At 26.2% G+C, this 19755-nt stretch overlaps 1 protein-coding gene across 1 annotated transcript in view; it reads left to right on the forward strand.

Annotated features, from left to right (window-relative positions):
* The window catches only part of LOC117174061 (probable enoyl-CoA hydratase, mitochondrial), a 48384-nt gene that overhangs the window by 23528 nt on the left and 5101 nt on the right, over positions 1-19755 (forward strand). Inside the window, exons 3-5 of the mRNA XM_033362726.1 lie at positions 8719-8925; positions 12918-13042; positions 19100-19304. Coding sequence (XP_033218617.1) covers positions 8719-8925; positions 12918-13042; positions 19100-19304 — 537 coding nt within the window. The remainder of the gene's footprint in view (positions 1-8718; positions 8926-12917; positions 13043-19099; positions 19305-19755) is intronic.

The following is a 19755-nucleotide window of genomic DNA, read 5'->3' on the forward strand; positions in this document are numbered from 1 at the left end:
GAGGGAGCTCTTCTTAATATTTTGACACCAAAATCATGTCGATACACCTTACCGACTGCGAGTAAAGCCACCCACGCTTTAACTTGACAGACTGTAGGTCTTTTTTCAGAAAAAGTTTAATTTAAAAAAGGTTTAGTTCATAGCTCCATCTAGGCTGCAAAGACGTCAAGAATTTCTGTTATTCGCTGATGATAATACAGATTCCTTGACAAATTTGACTTGTAACATCTGGCAAAATAATGCGCGTATTTCTGGAAAAGGATTTTTCTTTCGATCTCTCTAGTCCCGACCGGCAATCGGAAGTTCTGTAGTTCGATTCCCAGCGGAACAAAGATCTTTTTTTTTTTTAATTTAATTTTAAAAATGTTAATTTTTATTAATTTCAAACACAAAATGTATAAAATAAATAAATGTTATATATATAATATTTTCGACTATATATCATTTTTCCGCCTGGGACATTTCATCCTTTCAAATGACTTTTGCACAGTTGGTTAACGATCTGTACGTCTGAATTTAAAATTACACAATTGGGAGGGTACCATTGTGTAATGAGTACTTATTTTTCATATTTGGAGAATATGTTATATTTTATATTAAGGTTAATTTAGTAAATCATATTACGCTTACTTGTAAAATTAAGAACAACTATAGACGTAAAGAGTAGGATGACGATCTTCATTTTTTCAAGATATGCTCAAAAAGAACCTCTGGAATATTATCATTTGTGTAATAATCGTTATCTTCTTGCGCAGTTTTTTTCTATAATTATACTCATCGCAGAAACGATAAACACTGTTTGTTTAAAATTTTTGACATTTATTATGGTTGCATCGTATATCATTGTTTGCGCTTGGAAAATAAAAATATAAGTTGTTTATCGGTACCAATTGATTATTTGACTCCTTGACGAAACATAACTAAAATAAAGAATTCTATTTCAAAAACATTAGTAGTGTAGAAATTCATGTTGCTCACACAGGAAAGCAATTTTTATAGAATTCCATGATGCTTTCATAATGAATCGGTTTTAATCATTTAAACAAAAAATTGTCGTGGATAGCTAGGTGGATTTCATCATTCCATCACGCATCACCAAACATTCTTCCTACGACCGCAGTACCACACACTTCAGTCGCATTCCTAACAATAATATAACGACGCATAGTCCATGCCTCCTCTATATATTTCTTGTTTATTAGCGCCTTCCTAATCCCTTCATCTATACTTTCGTTTATCGTATTTTAAAAATGTATTCGCACTTCCGGTTTCTGTAGATTCTCGATCTTGATTTGCGTTTCTTTCGTTTTTTTGGTTCTCTTTCTTCTCCGTCCTTGAACTACGTTTATTTTAGAGAGGCAAAGGTAGTGATCAGTATTGAATTCAGAACCCCTCGTGAACCTCGTATCTTTTACTAGCTACGTTAGTCTTTCATCTGCAACGCAAAGTCAATTATTCTGTGGCTAACTCCTCTACACCTGTGATGTGCAACTTTCTGTCATGCGCTCCTTAATTATTTTTGGCGGCTGCTTGAATTTTCTCATTCTACCGCGCATCACCAGACATTCTTCCTACAAGCGCAGTACCACACACTTCAATCGGATTCCTAACAATGATATATCGGAGCATAGTCCATGCGCCTTCTTTATCTTTATTGTTCATTAGCGCCTTTCAAATTGCTTCATCTATACTTTCGTTTATCCTATTTTGAAAAATTATTCGCACGTCCGGTTTCTGTAGATTTTTAATCTTGATTCCCGTTTGTTTTGTTTTTTGATTCTCTTTCTTCTTCGTGCCTGACCTAAGTTTATTTTAGAGAGTAGAAGGTAAAATTAAGTATTGAATTCAGAACCCCTCATGAACCTTGTATGTTTTATTTACTCTGTTAGGCTTTTATCCGCAACACAAAGTCAATTTTATTTTGACTAAATCCTCTATGCCTGTGATGTTCAACTTCCTCTCACACGCTTCTTGCTTTTTTTGGGCGGCTACTTGAATTTCCACGTTTAAATCTTACTTGAATGACAGTCTTGAATTACCACACATCACCAAACATTCCCCCAACAACCGCAGTACCACACGCTTCAGTCGCACTCCTAACAATAATATCCAGGAGTCCTCTATAGTTGTATTCTGTATGAGCGTATTACAGAAAAATTTATATATTTTAATACAAAATTCATTATAGTTTGAATACGATTTCTAATTTCTGAACAGTGTCAGTTTATACTAACGACTTTCACAGAAAGTCGGTTTTATTGAACAAAAAACATTAATTTCAAAGATTCTTAATTTTTAAACAATTTTAGGTTAAGTTGATGTTTATTTGATGTTAGTGAGTATCTATTATTTAAAAATCATTGAAATTTGAACAATATTTAGAATCAATAATTAATATTTTTTGGTTTATGTTATTCTTTTTGTCGAAAAATGGTGCTTCGAAAATAAAAATTCTGATAAAGATTCTCAAATTCGAACAATTTTAGATTATTTTAGCGTTTTACTGCAAAGATGTTTCTCTAAAATAAAAATCATTATAATTTAAACAATATTTAATTTTTTAACAATTTCGGTTTTATGTTATTTTTTCCAGAAATTGGTATTTTTAATATTTAAAAACTGTATCTTCAAGGTTCTTAATATTTTTAAACAATTCTAGGTTAAGTCATCGTTTTACACTAAAAACTAGTATTTTAAAACAAAAATCATTTTAATTTGAACAATATTTAGAATCAATTATTAATAATTTTGGGTTTATGTTATTCTTTTTGCCGGAAAATGGTATTTTGAATATTTAAAAAAAATTCAATCAAGATTCACAAATTCGAATAATTTTAGATTATGTTAGCGTTTTACTGAAAAAATTGGTAATTTAAAACTAAAATCATTATAATTTGTACAATATCTGAGATTTTTTAACAGTTTCAGTTTATATTCAATTCTTTGACAGGAAATCGGTTTTATTAAACAAAAAACATTATATTTTAAAGCTTCTAAATTTTTTGGAACAATTTTAGGTTATCTTAGCGTTCCCCAGTGGGCACAAAGTTTAGTGACGTTTTTACGACATCGTTACGACATATTTACAACAACTTTACGACATCCTATGTCCATGTCGTTAAGGTGTCTTTAAGATACCATAAATAAGTCGTGTGATCTGACTATGTCTTAACGATATCGCAAAGACACCGAAAAGACATGAACATAGGATGTCTGAAAGATGTCCTAAAGATGTCGTGACGATGTCGTCAGAAATTGTTCTTTTTAATTTGTATAATTCAATTTCAAAATAGATTTTGTGTTATGTTGTTTTATATTTTTTCTTCTAAAATTGAGATTGTTAATAAAAATATATTAGATTTCAAATAATATTTACAATATTTGAACAGTAATAGGTTATGTTTATATTTTTGTTGTAAAATGGTATTTTTGATAAAAAAAACGTAATAGTTTTATTGTCTTCTATTATTTTAGAAGAATAATCCAATTCTCGAAAAATAAAATTCCCGAATTATAAGATTCTCGAATAGAAGAATTCCCAAACTATAAAATTCACGAATAATAAAATTCTCGAATTACAAGATTACTGAATAATAAATTTCCCGAATTATAAAATTCACAAATTAAAAAATTCGCTAAGAATAAAATTCCCGAATGATAAAATTCCCAAATACAAAATTCCTGAATAATAAAATCCCCGAATTGCAAAATTTCCGAATTAAAAAATACCCGAATAATAAAATTCCCCTTCAATAAAATTATTGGACTAGAAAATTCGATGCCCGAATAATATAATTCTCGGTAAACAAAATTCCTAAACTTGAATATACCCGATTAAAATAATTCCCAAATTTAATATTTCGTTTATAATAAAATTCCCGAATTAAAAAGTTCTGAATTAAAAACTTCTCGAAGAATAAAACTTCAATATAAAAAATTCCCTGATAATAAAATTCACGAAATATAAGATTTCCGAATGATAAAATTCCCGAATAATAAAATCCATGAATTAAAAAATATCCGAATGATAAAATTGCAAAATACAACATTTCCAAAAAATAAAATTCCCCAATTAAAAAATACCCGAATAATAAAATTCCTTGAATAGAAAATTTCCCGAATTAAAAATGCCCGAATAATAAACTTCCGGAATTAGAAAGCACCTGGAAAATAAAATTCCTAAACTAGAAAATTCCCGAATAACGTAAGTCCCGAATTTAAGATCCCTTTATAATAAAATTCCCGAATTAGAAAATTCTGAATTATAAAATTCGCGAATATTAAAAATTCGCGAATGTTAAAAATTCGCGAATAATAAAAATTCCTGAATTATACTATTCGCGAATAATAAAATTCTTGAATTCTATGATTACCGTATAATAATTTTTCCAAATCAGAAAATTTCTGGTTTTAAAAATTTCCGTTTTATAAGATTTCTCAATATAAAAATTTTGGAGTTATAAGATTTCTAAATAATAAAATTCTTTGATTAGAAAATTCCTGAATGAGAAATTTCCCGAATGATAAATATCCCGAATAATAAAATTCCCGAACTAGGAAATTCCCCCAAAAATAAAATTCCTGTGCCATAACATTCCCGAAAAATAAAATACCCAAACTAGAAAATTCCCGAATAATAAAATTCGCGAATAATGAAATTTCTAATTTAAAAAATAATAACTCGAGAACGTTCTTATTAGGGAATTTTATTATTCGGGAATTTTATCATTCAGGAATTTTATTATTCGAGAATTTTATTATTCGGGAATTTTATTATTCGGGAATATTATCATTCGGAAATTTTCTAATTCGTAAATCTTATAATTCGGGAATTTTATTATTTGTGAAATTTCTAGTTTGGAATTTTATTATTCGGAACTTTTCTTATTCGGAAATTTTCTAGTTCGGGCATTTTATTTTCCGAGAATTTTTGTTGTTGTGAATTTTGTTATTCGTGAACCTTATTATTCGAGAATTTTCTTTTTGTGGAATTTTCTTATTAGGGAAATTTATTATTCGGTAATTTTATAATTCAAGAATTGTATTATTCGCGAATCTTATGATTCGCGAATTTTATTATTCGGCCATCTTATAATTCGGGAATCTTATAATTCGGGAATTTTATTATTCGAGAATTTTTTAATTCGGAAATTTAGTTTTCTGGAACTTTAATTTTCCGCAGGTTTTAGATATTATTCGGGAACTTTCTGATTCATAAATTTCTTTGTTCATGAATTTTAGTATTCGGGACATTTTTAATTCGGTAATTTTATTATGTCGAAACCTTTTTAATCGAAAATTTTATGACTTGGGAATTTTCTTGTTAGGGAATTTTATCCTTCAGGAATGAAAGTCAAATAAATTAACGAGGACAGTGACTCACTGTTTGTTCGTTAAATTCGATTCTCTTAGGTCTTGGGCAATTTTATTCAACTGCACGATGTTTTGAAATTTTTCTTCAAAAGTTCAGTGATATGAGGCTACTCTAGATAAGCGTAGATACCAAATTCTTAACTTTACCAAACAATATTTATCAACATTGAAAAAGGAAAGTAATCAATAAAATATAATCAGGTGTTTTCAAATTTAATTTTTTATCAGCTTGGGCCGTAGAAGATATTGAATTTCAAAAAATTCATGAAAATCTTTGATTCTTCATTCTCACAATTATAAATTTTACAGAAAATACAATTAAATTACTCCTTGTTAAAAAAATCAGGGAGACCGCTTGACCGGGAAATGATCGGAATTTTTTTGAGACCGGGAAATGACAGTGGAATTGTTTTTTGACCAGGAATTTTACAAATTTTTAAAAGAAAAATCTGTCCAACTTCGAATATAACAGTTTTTTAAAAATAATTAGTTAAATTTTCGTCTTTTTCAATTATGATATCACTCAGTTTACAATGCGTAATTTTAACATCTTTTATTTCAAAAATTTTCCATTTTAGATGTTTATTTTTAAACTTAAATTTTTCATTTAAAGAATTTTAAAATTTGAAACTGAATTGTTTTATTAACATAGAAATTGTTTAACATAGAAATAACAATTAAATAATAATTATTTGTACAAAAAATTTGAAATGATTTAAAATAATTTAAACGAAGTGTATTTATCGACAAAATTCGGCTATTCCTACCGAAATTTCGGTGCAAATAGCCACAGCCTAAATTAAAACAAAATAAAGATTTTTTCAGATTTCAACTAAAAAATTTAGAATCTTTTTAAGAATTTTGAAAGCCGTCAAGAAAGTAAAAAATATTCTCTTAAGATTCCTAGGAAAATTGAAAATCATTTTTTATTTTGACTCATTATTTTAAGGGAATACTTAAAAAGATTTTAACAGATTTTCAAATTTTTCAAAAGAGAATCTGGAATATTTTAAAGAAATTTATTACAATTTCCAGGATTTTCTAAAAATTAAAAAAAAAATTAAAATAAATTTTCAATATGTAAAGTTATTTTCTATTTGCCTAGGTATCGTAAGATTTAAATTTTTTATAGTAAATTTAAATTCTTTGAAAATTACAGTTTTTAAAATTGTTAATTAAACTTTTTTTTAAATCGGGATGACTGAAAAATCCCGAAAAATATCATTCCCGAAAAATAAAATATCCGAATAATAAAATTCCCGAATTATAAGGTTCCCAAATAAGAAAATTCTTGAATTATGAGATTATCAAATAATACAATTCCCGAATAATAAAACCCCCCAAAGAAATTCCCTGTTAAAAAAATGCGATCATAATAAAATTCCCGAATTAAAAATTCCCCGAATACTCAAATTCACGAATAAAAAATCCTAAAATTAGAAAATTCCCGAATAAGAAAACTCACGAAAAATAAAATTCCTGGTAAATAAAATTCCCGAATTATAAGATTCGCGAATAATAACATTCTTGAATTAGAAAATTCCCAAATAATAAAATTCCTGAATGATGAAATTCCCTAATAATAAAATTCCCGAAGGATAAAATTCCCAAATAATAAAATTCCCTAACAAGAATATTCCCAAGTAATACAATTTTCGATTAAAATATTTCGACATAATAAAATTACCGAATTAAAAATGTCCCGAATACTAAAATTCATGACCAAAAAATTTTTTAAATCAGAAAGTTCCCGAATAATATTTAAAACTCGCGGAAAATTAAAGTTTCAGAAAACAAAAATTTCCGAATTAGAAAATTCTCGAATGATAAAATTCCCGAATAATAAAATTCCAAACTAGAAATTTCCCAAGTAATAAAATTACCGAATTATAAGATTCACGAATTAGAACATTCCCGAATGATAATATTCCCTAATAATAAAATTTCCAAATTATAAGATTCCGATTTAGAAAATTCCCGAATAATAAAATTCCTGAATAATAAAATTCCCTAATAAAAACGTTCTTGAGTAATAAAATTCTCGGTTAAAAAAATTCCGAGATAATAAAATTCCCGAATTAAAAAGGTCCCGAATACTAAAATTCAAGAATAAAAAAATTTCGAAATCAGAAAAAATCCCCGAATAATATCTAAAACTCCCGAAAAATTAAAGACGTAGAAAACAAAATTTCCTAATTATAAAATTCCCGAATAATAAACTTCCCGAATAATAAAATTCCCGAATTTGAAAATTCCCAAATAATGAAATTCCCTAATAATAAAATTCCCGATCTAGGAAATTCCACAATAAGAAAATTCTCAAATTATAAGGTTCACGAATAACACAATTCATAACAACAAAAATTCTTGGAAATTAAAATGCCTGAACTAGAAAATTTCCGAATAAGAAAAGTTCCGAATGATAATATTTCCGAATTAGAAAATTCCCGAATAGTAAAATTCATGATCTAGAAAATTCAAGAATATTAAAATTCCCTAATTATAAGATTCGCGAATTAGAAAAATCCTGAGTGATAAAATACCCGAATTAGAAAATTCCCGAATAATAAAATTCCAGAATTATAAGATTCCCAATTTAGAAAATTCCCGAATGATAATATCCCGAATGATAATACCCGAATAATATAATTTCCGAACTAGAAGTTTCCTAAATAATAAAATTCCTGAACTATAAGATTCCCGAATATAAAATTCACGAATTATAAGATTCGCGAATAATAAAATTCTTGAATTAGAAAAGCCCCAAATGATAAATTTCCCGAATTATAAGATTCCCTAATTAGAAAATTCCCTAATTAGACAATTCCCGAATAATAAAATTTCCAAATTAGAAAATTCTGAAAAAATAAAATTCCGAAATAATAAAATTCACGAAAATAAACAATTCAAACAATGATTTCATTGAAATAATTTATTAATTACAAAAACGATAATCTAATACTCATATTTAAAACATGATTTCCAATGTATAATGTTCCCAAAATTATTGTTTGAATTTAACATAACACTAGTTGAACAAATTTTGATTCAGAAACATATATTTTTACAATTATTGTTATTTTAAATTCAAAGAATAATGTTAGAAACATTAAAATAATGCTCTTTAATACAAATATTTGACTTGATTTTCTTAATAGATGAATAATATTTATAACAAAACTGTTAATTCTTTAAATTAGAGAATGTTCTAGTTCGGATATTTTATAATTTTGCAATATTCTGTAGGGAATTTTCCAATTTCGAATGTTTTTTTTTTGTATTTTTCAGTCCCGATTTTTCACCAGAAATAAAAATAAAACAGTTTAATCAATTTTTGTTTCACAGCACAAGTCCAAAACTACGAATTTATCAAAGTAGAAACTACTGGCGAAAAAAAGAATGTGGGTTTAATTACCCTCAATAGACCAAAGGCATTAAACGCATTGTGCGATAAATTAATGACCGAAGTCAATGAAGCAATAAAAAAATTCGATAATGAGGATACAGTTGGTGCTGTTGTCATCACAGGAAGTGAAAAAGCATTTGCAGCAGGTAAGAAAATTAATCATTGTAGAGTTAAAAGGCCTCGGACTGAACAAACTATTTCCATTATTGACGCTATTTTTAAACAATGACATTATTTTATACTCTTTGTGAGCGATGACACTACTTGACACTCTTATTGAAAGACGAAACAGTTTGACACTATTTGACACACTTTTTACACGAGGACATTATTTGACAATCTTTTTGCACGATGGCACTTTTTTACACTTTTTTTTTAACGATTACACTGTTTGACACTCTTTGATACTCTTTTTGAGCGATGGCACTGTATGGCCCAATTTTAGACTCCTATTGAACGATGACATTATTTGACACTCTTTTTGAACGATGACAATATTTGACACTCTTTTTGAGCGATGACTCTGTTTGACACTATTTGACATATTTTTTTACGATTCCAGTATTTGACATTCTTGCTGAGCAATAACATTATTTTACACTTTTTTAACTAATGCACTTTTTGACACTCTTTTTGAACGATGGCATTATTTGACACTCTTTTTAAACTATGAGACTTTTTGTCACCTTTTTGATACTCTTGTTGAACGATGACAATTTTTTGCACTATTTGTCACTCTTATTGAATTATGACACTGGTTAATACCATTTGCCTTTTTTTAACGATGACACTATTTGTCACTCTTTCTGCACGATGACATTATTTAACACTCTTTTTAAACGATGCCAATGTTAAACAAAATTTTTCATGCTTTTGGATGATGACGCTGTTTGACACTATTTTCTAAAGATTACACTGTTTGACACGCTTTTTTCACGATGACAGTATTTGACACTCCTACTGAACAATAACACTATTTTACACTTTAATAAAAAAACGATTACACTTTTTGACATTCTTTTGGAACGATGAAAATATTTGATACTCTTTTTGAGCGATGGCTTTGTTTGACACTATTTGACACACTTTTTCACGATGGCAGTTTTTGACATTCTTACTCAACAATGATACTATTTTACACTTTTTTTAAACCGATTACACTTTTTGACACACTTTTTGAACGATGGCAATCTTTTACACCATTTTTCACTTTTATTGAATTATGACACTGGTGGACACTATTTGACTTTTTTTTTAACGATGACACTGTTTAACACTCTTTGTGCACGATGACACTATTTAACGATCTTTTTGAACGATGACATTATTTGACACTCTTTTAGAACGATGACAATGTTAAACACAATTTGACACGCTTTTTGCATGATGACAATATTTGAAACTATTTTTTAAAGATTACACTGATTGACATGCTTTTTCACGATGACAGTATTTGATACTCTTACTGAACAATAACACTATTTTTACACTTTTTTAAAAGATTACACTATTTGTCACTCTTATTGAATTATGACACTGTTTAACACTATTTGACTTTTTTTTAATGATGACACTATTTGACACTCTTTTTGCACGATGACATTATTTGACACTCTTTTTAAAATATGACAATTTTAAACAAAATTTTTCACGATGACAATATTTTACACCATTTTTCACTTTTATTGAATTATGACACTGGTTGACACTATTTGACTTTTTTTTAACGATGACACTATCTTGACACGCTTTTTGCATGATGACAATATTTGACACTATTTTGTAAAGATTACACTGATTGACATGCTTTTTTCACGATGACAGTATTTGATAGTCTTACTGAACAATAACACTATTTTACACTTTTTTAAAAGATTACACTATTTGTCACTCTTATTGAATTATGACACTGGTTAACACTATTTGACTTTTTTTTTAATGATGACACTATTTGACACTCTTTTTGCACGATGACATTATTTGACACTCTTTTTAAAATATGAGAATTTTAAACAAAATTTTTCACGATGACAATCTTTTACACCATTTTCCACTTTTATTGAATTATGACACTGCTTGACACTATTTGACTTTTTTTTAACGATGACACTATCTTGACACGCTTTTTGCATGATGACAATATTTGACACTATTTTTTAAAGATTACACTGATTGACATGCTTTTTTCACGATGACAGTATTTGATACTCTTACTGAACAATAACACTATTTTACACTTTTTTTAAACGATTACACTTTTAGACACTCTTTTTGAACGATGGCTCTGTTTGACACTATATGACACATTTTTTCATGATACCAGAATTTGATATTCTTGCTGAGCTATAAAACTACTTTACACTTTTTTAAAGATTACACTTCTTTACACTCTTTTCAAAACCATTACACTTTTTGTCACTATTTGATACCCTTTTTGAACGATAACACTTTTTTACACTATTTGCCATTCTTTTTAAATTATGACACTTTTCAACTATTTGACTTTTTTTTAATTTCTCTGTTTGACACCGTTTTTTCACGGTGACAACATTTGACACTCTTTCTGGACAATGACACTATTTAACACTTCTTAAAAACGTATTACATTTTTTTGACACTCTATTTTCACGATGACATTTTTTAACAATATTTGACACTCTTTTCAAGCGATGACACTGTAGAACACTATTTGACACACTCTTTCACAATGGCAGTATTGACACTCTTTCTGAACATTAACACTATTTTACACTTTTTTTAACATGATTACACTTTTCGACTCTCTTTTTGGACGATGTCATTATTTGACACTCTTTTTAAACGATAACACTTTTTTACGCTATTTGTCACTCTTTTTTAATTGTAACACTAGTTGATACTATTTGACATTTTTTAAACAATTTCTCTGTTTGATGCTATTTGAGACACTTTTTTCACGATGGCAGTATTAGATACTCTTTTTGAACAATAACGCTATTTTACACTTTTTGAAGTTACACTTTTTTGACACACTTTTTGAACGATGATACTTTTTTCACTATTTGATACTCTTATTGAACGATCACAATCTTTTACACTATTTGTCACTCTTTTTGAATTATGACGCTGGTTGACACTTCTTGACACTACTTGACTTTTTTCTGACGATTTCTCTTTTTGACACTATTTGACACATTTTTTTCACTTTATTAAAAATTTAAAACACTTTAAAAAAGAAACGATTACACTTATTTTAACACTTTTTATGGACGATGACAATATTTGACACTCTTTTTTTAACGATGACACTGTTAAACACTATTTGACATACTTTTTTTACGATAGCAGTACTTGACATTCTTTCTGAACAATAACACTATTTTACACTTTTTTAAAACGATTATACTTTTTTATACTCTATTTAAGCAATGAAACTTTTTGACACTATTTGATATTCGATGGTATTATTTGGCACTCTTTTTAAACGATGAGACTGTTAAGCATTATTTAACACAAATTTTCACGATTGCAGTATTTGAAATTCTTTCTGAAAAGCAACACTATTTTATACTCTTTTTGAATGATGACGCTATTTAAAATTCTTTTTAAACGATAACACTTTTTGACACTATTTAACACTATTTGACACTCTTTCTTGACCGATGACATTATACATATTCTAAATCAGTTGTTAAAAAAAATGAAATATTTTAATGGCTCTGTAATATAACAAATGATACATGGACAAATTTGAGATGTTTTGACAAAAAAACTTGGAATTGTCATCGAATTTCCCCCCGGAATTTGTGTAGACACCCTTACACTACTTTGGATCTCTAAAATGAGTCCGAGGTCTGCATTAAACAAATTAATCTACTAAATTGTTTGCATTTTGTCTCTGAGTAGATTGGCAAGGGCGTTTCTAAATAATTATTCCTACCTTACCGACATCGGGAACTTTCGCGAACATTCTAGAAACTTAGCACGGACACGAACCACTTCAGCTGTAGATCATTCTCGATGTCGGTAAGATAGGAAATTTCTTTAGAAGTGCCCTGGTCTATATATTTTTCTGCTGGTTTAAACATTTTCGCAATACAAATAGAAAAGGTAGAAAACATGTAAAGTGGAATATTCTTGTATTTACACAAAAATACAGGTGCTGATATTAAGGAGATGCAGAATAATACGTATTCTGAATGTATCAGTGGAAATTTTTTGACCCATTGGAATGGAGTAGCGACTGCCAGAAAACCAATTATTGCTGCTGTTAATGGTTATGCAGTGAGTAAATTAAATTGAAATTTTAATAGTAAGCAAAAATATATTTAAAACTTAACTGCAATGAGGCATTGCATTTAATCAACATCTAAGAATACTTTTATTTATACTAGAAAACAAACACGCCCGCCTTGTTTTCTTTATCTCAAAAAATTTTGGGTTGAAGCAAAAAAGCTTAGTATTAATATTTTAAATTATTAAAATTTGAATAACCGAATTTTAATCTTGTTATACTATAAAAGATGACTTTTTAACATAATAATTGAATTTTCATCATAATAATTGAATATTTAACATAAAAAGACAAACTCCTAACGAAAAAGTGTCATTGTTTATATTTCAATCCAAAAATAATGAAATTTATACAACAAAAAGAATTTCAAAACGAAAAAGCCGATTGCTCAACAAATAAAGATTTTTCACTCAAAAAATAAATAAAAGTTTATCTAAATTATTGAACTTTCAAGCCAGAAGACAAATTTTCTTTACCAAAATTGAATTTTCAATAAAAAAATATGACTTTTCAACAAAAAATTCATTTTCCACGAAACTAATGCATTTCCACCCAAAAAGAATGAAATTTCAAAAATTTATGTTGAAAAATTAATTTTAAACCATAAAATTATTCAAATAATGAATATTATAATATATTATTAAATAGATAAAATAAAATAATGAAATAAATTAAATAATAAAACCTAAATATTTTTTTATTAATATTAACATTAATATAGTTTTTTAAGTTTTAAATAAATGAAATTTGTGATTTAATATTTTCAATAAAATTTTTTTTAAACATTGTTCTTTAACTTTTACCCAAGTAGTTCAATTTTCAATTAAACAAAATTAATTTTCAACAAAAAAATTATTTTTTTAACAAAGTGTTGGAACCAAATCTTCTAATCAAATTATTTCAATACTCAAGCAAAGAAGAATAATTTTTAACGAAAAATTTGCAGTTTCACAAAAAAAAGAAATTTCTTCTAAATCAGATGAAGTTTGAAATAAAAAGATAAATTTTTCAAAAAATAGTTAAATTTTCTGTTTAAAAAAGATTTCAGTCGAGTTTTCACGATCGAAATATAAATTTCTAAACAAGAAATAATTTTTTACGAAAAAAAAATTAATTTTCAATCCAAAAAGACGAAGTTTTAACCAAAAATATGACTTTAACAAAATTGTTAAATTATCAACCAATTAGTTGCATTTTTATTAAAAAAAAGATTAAGTTTCTCTTAGAGTAGAAGAATTTTCAATTACAAAAAAAAGTTGAGTTTTCATCCAAAAAAGATTGCAAGATTAAAAAATTAATTTTTTACAAACAAATGAGTTTTTACGAAAATGATTGGATTTTCAATCTAAAAAGACAAATTTTTTGAACCAAAAAGGATGAATTTTTAACATATTTTTACTGAAGATAAAATAAAAATTCGAATTATTGTTCAAATTCATTGACTTTAGACACAAATTCAATAAATGAATTATTTTGCTTTTAATATTATTTAATTATTTAAATAATCGATGGTGCTAATATTTTAAATTAAATTTCGAAAATTCGACTATTTTATTAGAAAAGTTTGGAAATTGTATAATTTATAATTAAAAGCGATTCAAAATTGAAAAATTTCAGATTAAAATTTTTTTTAATGGATAATTTTATACGAAAGGTGTTGAAATTGTATCATTTCTAATTTAAAGCTTTTAAAATTGAACAATGTTACTCTGAATTGAAGAATCACGAATCTGAATAATTTAAGATTAAAGTTTCATTTTTTTAAAATAAAAATGTAACTTTTTGGTTGAAAATTCAATTTTTTTTTTGAAAATTTGTCTTTTTGATTTTAAAATTCACCTACTTTAACAGAAATTACACCTTCTTGGATAAAAATGCATCTGTTTGGTTGAAAATTCAACAGTTAAAAAATTTTGTTTCTGTTTTTATTTAATTAAAATGTCATCTTTTAAAAAAAATCATCTTTTTTTTGATAAAGATGAAACTATTTGTTAGAGAATTCATCAATTCTGTTAAAAACTCATTCTTTTCGGTTGAAAAACTTGGAGTTTTTGGATTGAAAATTAAATTTTTTCGTACAAATTAATTTTTTTGTTAAGAAATTTAATTTTTGATCTTCCAGAGTCGACTGGAATCTTTTTTTGATGAAAACTTAACTTTTTTTTGCAATTAAGAATTCTGCTTTAAGAGAAAGTTCATCTTTTTTTGATAAAAATAAAACTATTTGGTAGAGAATTTAACAATTTTGTTTAAGAGTTATCTTTTTGTTTAAAACCTCGTCTTTTTAGATTGAGAATTTCTTTTCGTAGAAAATTATTCTTATCTTTTTGATTTCAAACTTCATTTGTTTTAGAAAAAAATTTTTTTTTTAATTAAATTTTTCGTTAAAAATCATTCTTTATTGCTTGAGTATTCAACTAATTTGTTTAAAATATTTGGTTGAAATCACTTGTTTTTTTAAAGATTTATATTTTTAGTTAAAAATTCATTTCTGTGGTTGAAAGTTTGATTATTTTTTAGAAAATAAATCTAGTTTAATTGAAAATTCAAGTATTTAGATAAAAGTTAAACTACATTGTTTAAAATTTATTTTTTAACAGAAAATTTAAGTTTTCCATTTTTTAAACTTTATGTTTTTAGTTTAAAATTCGCCTTTTTGTTCAAACTAAAAAAATACTTTTTTTAGTTTGAAATTTCATTTTTATAAGGTAGAAATGCATCAGTTCGCGGAAAATTAATTTTTTGCTGAACAGTCGTATTTTTTATTTGAAAATTTAATTTCGCTCTACAATTTCTTTCGCTCAAAAAGAAATATTGAATTTTGGTTTAAAATTTATATTTCGTGTTCAGAAATGAACTTAAGTTTCATTTATAAAAAATATTGTTTTCATTCCCAATTGATCTGTTTTGGTACAAAATTTAATTTGTTTAAAATAAAAATACAACTATTTGGTAGAGAATTCAATTATTTTGTTAAAAATTCAACCTTCTAGGTTGAAAAAATTTGTCTCTTTGCATAAAAAATTTAATTTTTCGTAGAAACTTATATTTTTGTTTAAAAAAATTTTATTTTAGATCTTGCAAAGTCGACTTGAATTTTTTAGGATAAAAACTGAACCCTTTTTTTTAAATCCTTCTGTTTTAGCAGAAATTTAACCTTTTTTCAGTGATAAAAATGCAACCATTTCGTAGAGAATTTAACAAATTTGGTTAAAAAGTTCTTATTTTTGGGCAAAAATTCGTCTTTTAGGATTGAACATTCAATTTTTTTGTAGAAAATTATATCTTGTTTAAAAATTTCTATTTTTATCGTTAAAATTTGACCTAAATCTTTTTCAACAGAAAATTCAACTATTTTTTGGAAAATTTATCTTTTTTTATTTAAAATTTCATCTGTTTTAGAAGAAATTTCTTTTTTTTTCAAGTAAAAATGCAAAATTTTCGTTAAAAATCATTCCTCTTTGCTTGAGTATTCAAATAATTTGCTTAAAAGATTTGATTGAAAGACTTTGTTAAGAAATCACTTTTTTGTTAAAAATTTACATTTTTAGTTGAAAATTCATCTCTTTGGTCGAAAGTTTAATTATTTTGTTAAAAATTATTCTTGTTCATTGAAAATTCAACTACTTGGGTAAAAGTTAAAGTACATTGCTACAAAAATTTTTTGTCATAGGCTTATGCCTGTGCTTGAAAATTTAACTGTTTAGTGGAAAATGCTTTTTTTTGGTTTAAAATTAATTTGCTAAGAAAAAATTTAACTTTGTCATTTTTTTAGGATTGCTTTTTTTTAGTTGAAAATTCGCCTTTTTGTTAAAAAAAATTTTTAGTTTATTTTTGTTGGGTAGAAATGAATCAGGTTCGTAGAAAATTAATTTTTTTGCTGAAAAGTCGTATTTTTTATATGAAAATTCAATTTTTGTAGAGAAAATTTGTCTTGTGGCTTGAAAGTTCAATAATTTAGATAAAATTTATTTATTTTTTGAGTGGAAAATATTTATTTGCTGGAAAATCGGCTTTTTGGTTTGGAAATTCTTTTTGTTGTATATATTTCATTTTTTAAAATTGAAATATAAACTATGACCCTTTTGGTTGTGAATTTGTCTTTTTAGATTTAATTATTTATTTATTAAATTATTATGTTGAAAATTCAAGTCTTTTGTTTGAAATAAAATAATAAATTTGAAAATTTTACATTTGTATCTTAAATACTGTTTTATTTCGCTTATAAAATATTGCATTTTCGTGACGCATAGTTCGTAGCGCCTCTTGTGGAAAATCGTTTAAATATAAGTTTTCCAAATGGTATTATTTCTAATTAAAAGCGTTCCAAAATTGAATAAATTTTAGATTAAATTCTGAAAATTGAACAATTTTATTAGAAAATATTTGAAATTGTATCATTTCTAATTTAAAGCTTATAAAATGAAACCATTTTCTTTTAAATAGGAGAATCGCGAATTTCATTATGAGAAAAAATCGAAAATAGGACAAGTTTAAAACGTTAAAAATGAAATATTTTTCAAATACAATTTTGAAAATTCGATAATTCAAAATTCAAAGAAATTAAAACTGTATTATTTCTAATTAAAAGCGTTACAGATTGATAAATTTTAGATTAAAATTTATTTTAAATGCATCATTTTATAAGAAATTTATCTCGAATCTTTTTTTCTTCTAAAAATTATCCTTTCAGTTATAAATTTGGTTATTTAACTGCGAATTTCATAATTTTCTCAAAAAGACATCCATTTTTGTTGTAAATTGTTTAAAATTTTTCTTTTAGCGTTAGAAAGTGGACTGGAATCTTCTTTGTATAAAAATTTAACTATTTTTTAAAGGTTTTTTTGTTTAATTGATCTGTTTTTATCTGTTTTAAAATTCGCGTTTTTGAATTGAAAATTGAATTATTTTTGTAGAAACGTATTTTTTTGATTGAAAATTCATTTTTTTTCATAGAAAAAAAATTCTTCTTTTCTTGAGTCTTGAACTTATTTTTTTTTTAAGATTTGGTTGAATCAATTTCTTAAGAAATCACTTTTTTGATTAAAGATTTATATTTGAGTTGAAAATTCATCTCTTTGGTTGAAAGTTTAATTATTTTGTTAAAAATTCATTTTTTCATTGAAAATTCAACTACTTGGGTAAAAGTAAAACTTAATTGTTTAAAATGTATTTTTTTTTTTGATTGAATGTTTATGTCTCGGGTTGAAAATATAAATCTTTAGTGTAAAACCCTTTTTTAAATTTTTTTTGACAGAAAATGTATCTTTTCCATTTTTTTTAAGTTCTATCTTTTTTAGTTGAAAAATCACCTTTTTTGGGAAAATGAATTTATTTGCTGAAAAGTCATATTTTCTGTTTAATAATTCAGCTTTTGTAGAGGAAATTGGTCTTCTGGCTAGAAGGTTCAATAATTTAGATAAACTTTTTTTTATTTTTTATGTGAAAAGTATTTCTTGGAAATTCGTCTTTTTGGTTATAAAATTCTTTTTTTTTTGTATAAATTTCATTCCTTTTTGATTGAAATATAAACTATTACACTTTTTCGTTTATAAAATATTAAATGTTAAAAGCTTTACGAGATAAAATGCTGTTATTTGAATATTAATTATTTAAAATGAAAAATTATTCAAGGAAAAATCAGGGAATTTTGAAAATGTCCTCGGTTTCGTATTTTTCCGCAAGAGGCGCTACGAGCGATGCAAACTAACTAAATCCGAGTTCACGCGTCCAAGTTATCCGGGAGTTTGGTCTCCTTATTCTACTTCGTGGTCAAAGTTTTCTAAATTAATCATATAAATTGAATCCCTGGAAACTCAAAAAAAATTATTTATAATAAACTGGGGAAAAATTATACCTGGAAAAAAGTTGAGAAACCTCGAAAAAGCCTGGAATTGTCAGGGAATTTTTTTTTCCCAGGATTTGACTTGACACCCTGAAAAAAAATTCAGGCATGGCGCGCGTGTTGGTTTTGCATTATAATGAAATATTTTGTTGGAAAACAAATTACTATGCTTCATAGAAGCATAATAAATGTTAATTTTTAGTTAGGCGGAGGTTGCGAATTAGCCATGATGTGTGACATTATTTATGCGGGTGACAAAGCAAAGTTTGGTCAACCGGAAATCGCGATCGGAACTATTCCAGGCGCAGGTGGTACCCAGAGACTAACCAGAGCCGTTGGCAAAAGTAAAGCCATGGAAATTGTCCTCACTGGAAATCAAATTACCGCCGAAGAAGCTGAAAAAAGCGGTAATTTTTTTTTCACCATAACACCAGTGGTGTAGTCCTAAAAGAAAAAGTGGCCATAGGTAGAATTTTGAACTTGAACCGAATAAGAAAATCCAACTACTATATTTTTGGGTTAAAGTGAATTTTTTTCTATTGAAAAGGATACTTTTATATTTTATTTATTTATATTTATAATATTTTATTTATATTTTTATTTTATTATAAAAGAATGCAGAAAAATTGAATAATTTTCAGGAAACTAAAGATTTCTTAAAGAATCCAAAAAGGTTCAAGGATTTGCAAAAAATTATATAAGATCTTAAGGCAATTTAGGTGATTTTAAAGAATTTCAAGCAAGTTGCTGAAAACTTATTAAAAAAGATTTCAATGAATTTGAAGATATTTCAAGGGATGTAAAATAATTGAAATATTTAAAGAATAAATAATAAAGATTTAAAATTAATAAAAAATT

Source organism: Belonocnema kinseyi, chromosome 1 (assembly GCF_010883055.1).
Source record: "Belonocnema kinseyi isolate 2016_QV_RU_SX_M_011 chromosome 1, B_treatae_v1, whole genome shotgun sequence".
NCBI classification, from domain to species: Eukaryota; Metazoa; Arthropoda; class Insecta; order Hymenoptera; family Cynipidae; genus Belonocnema; species Belonocnema kinseyi.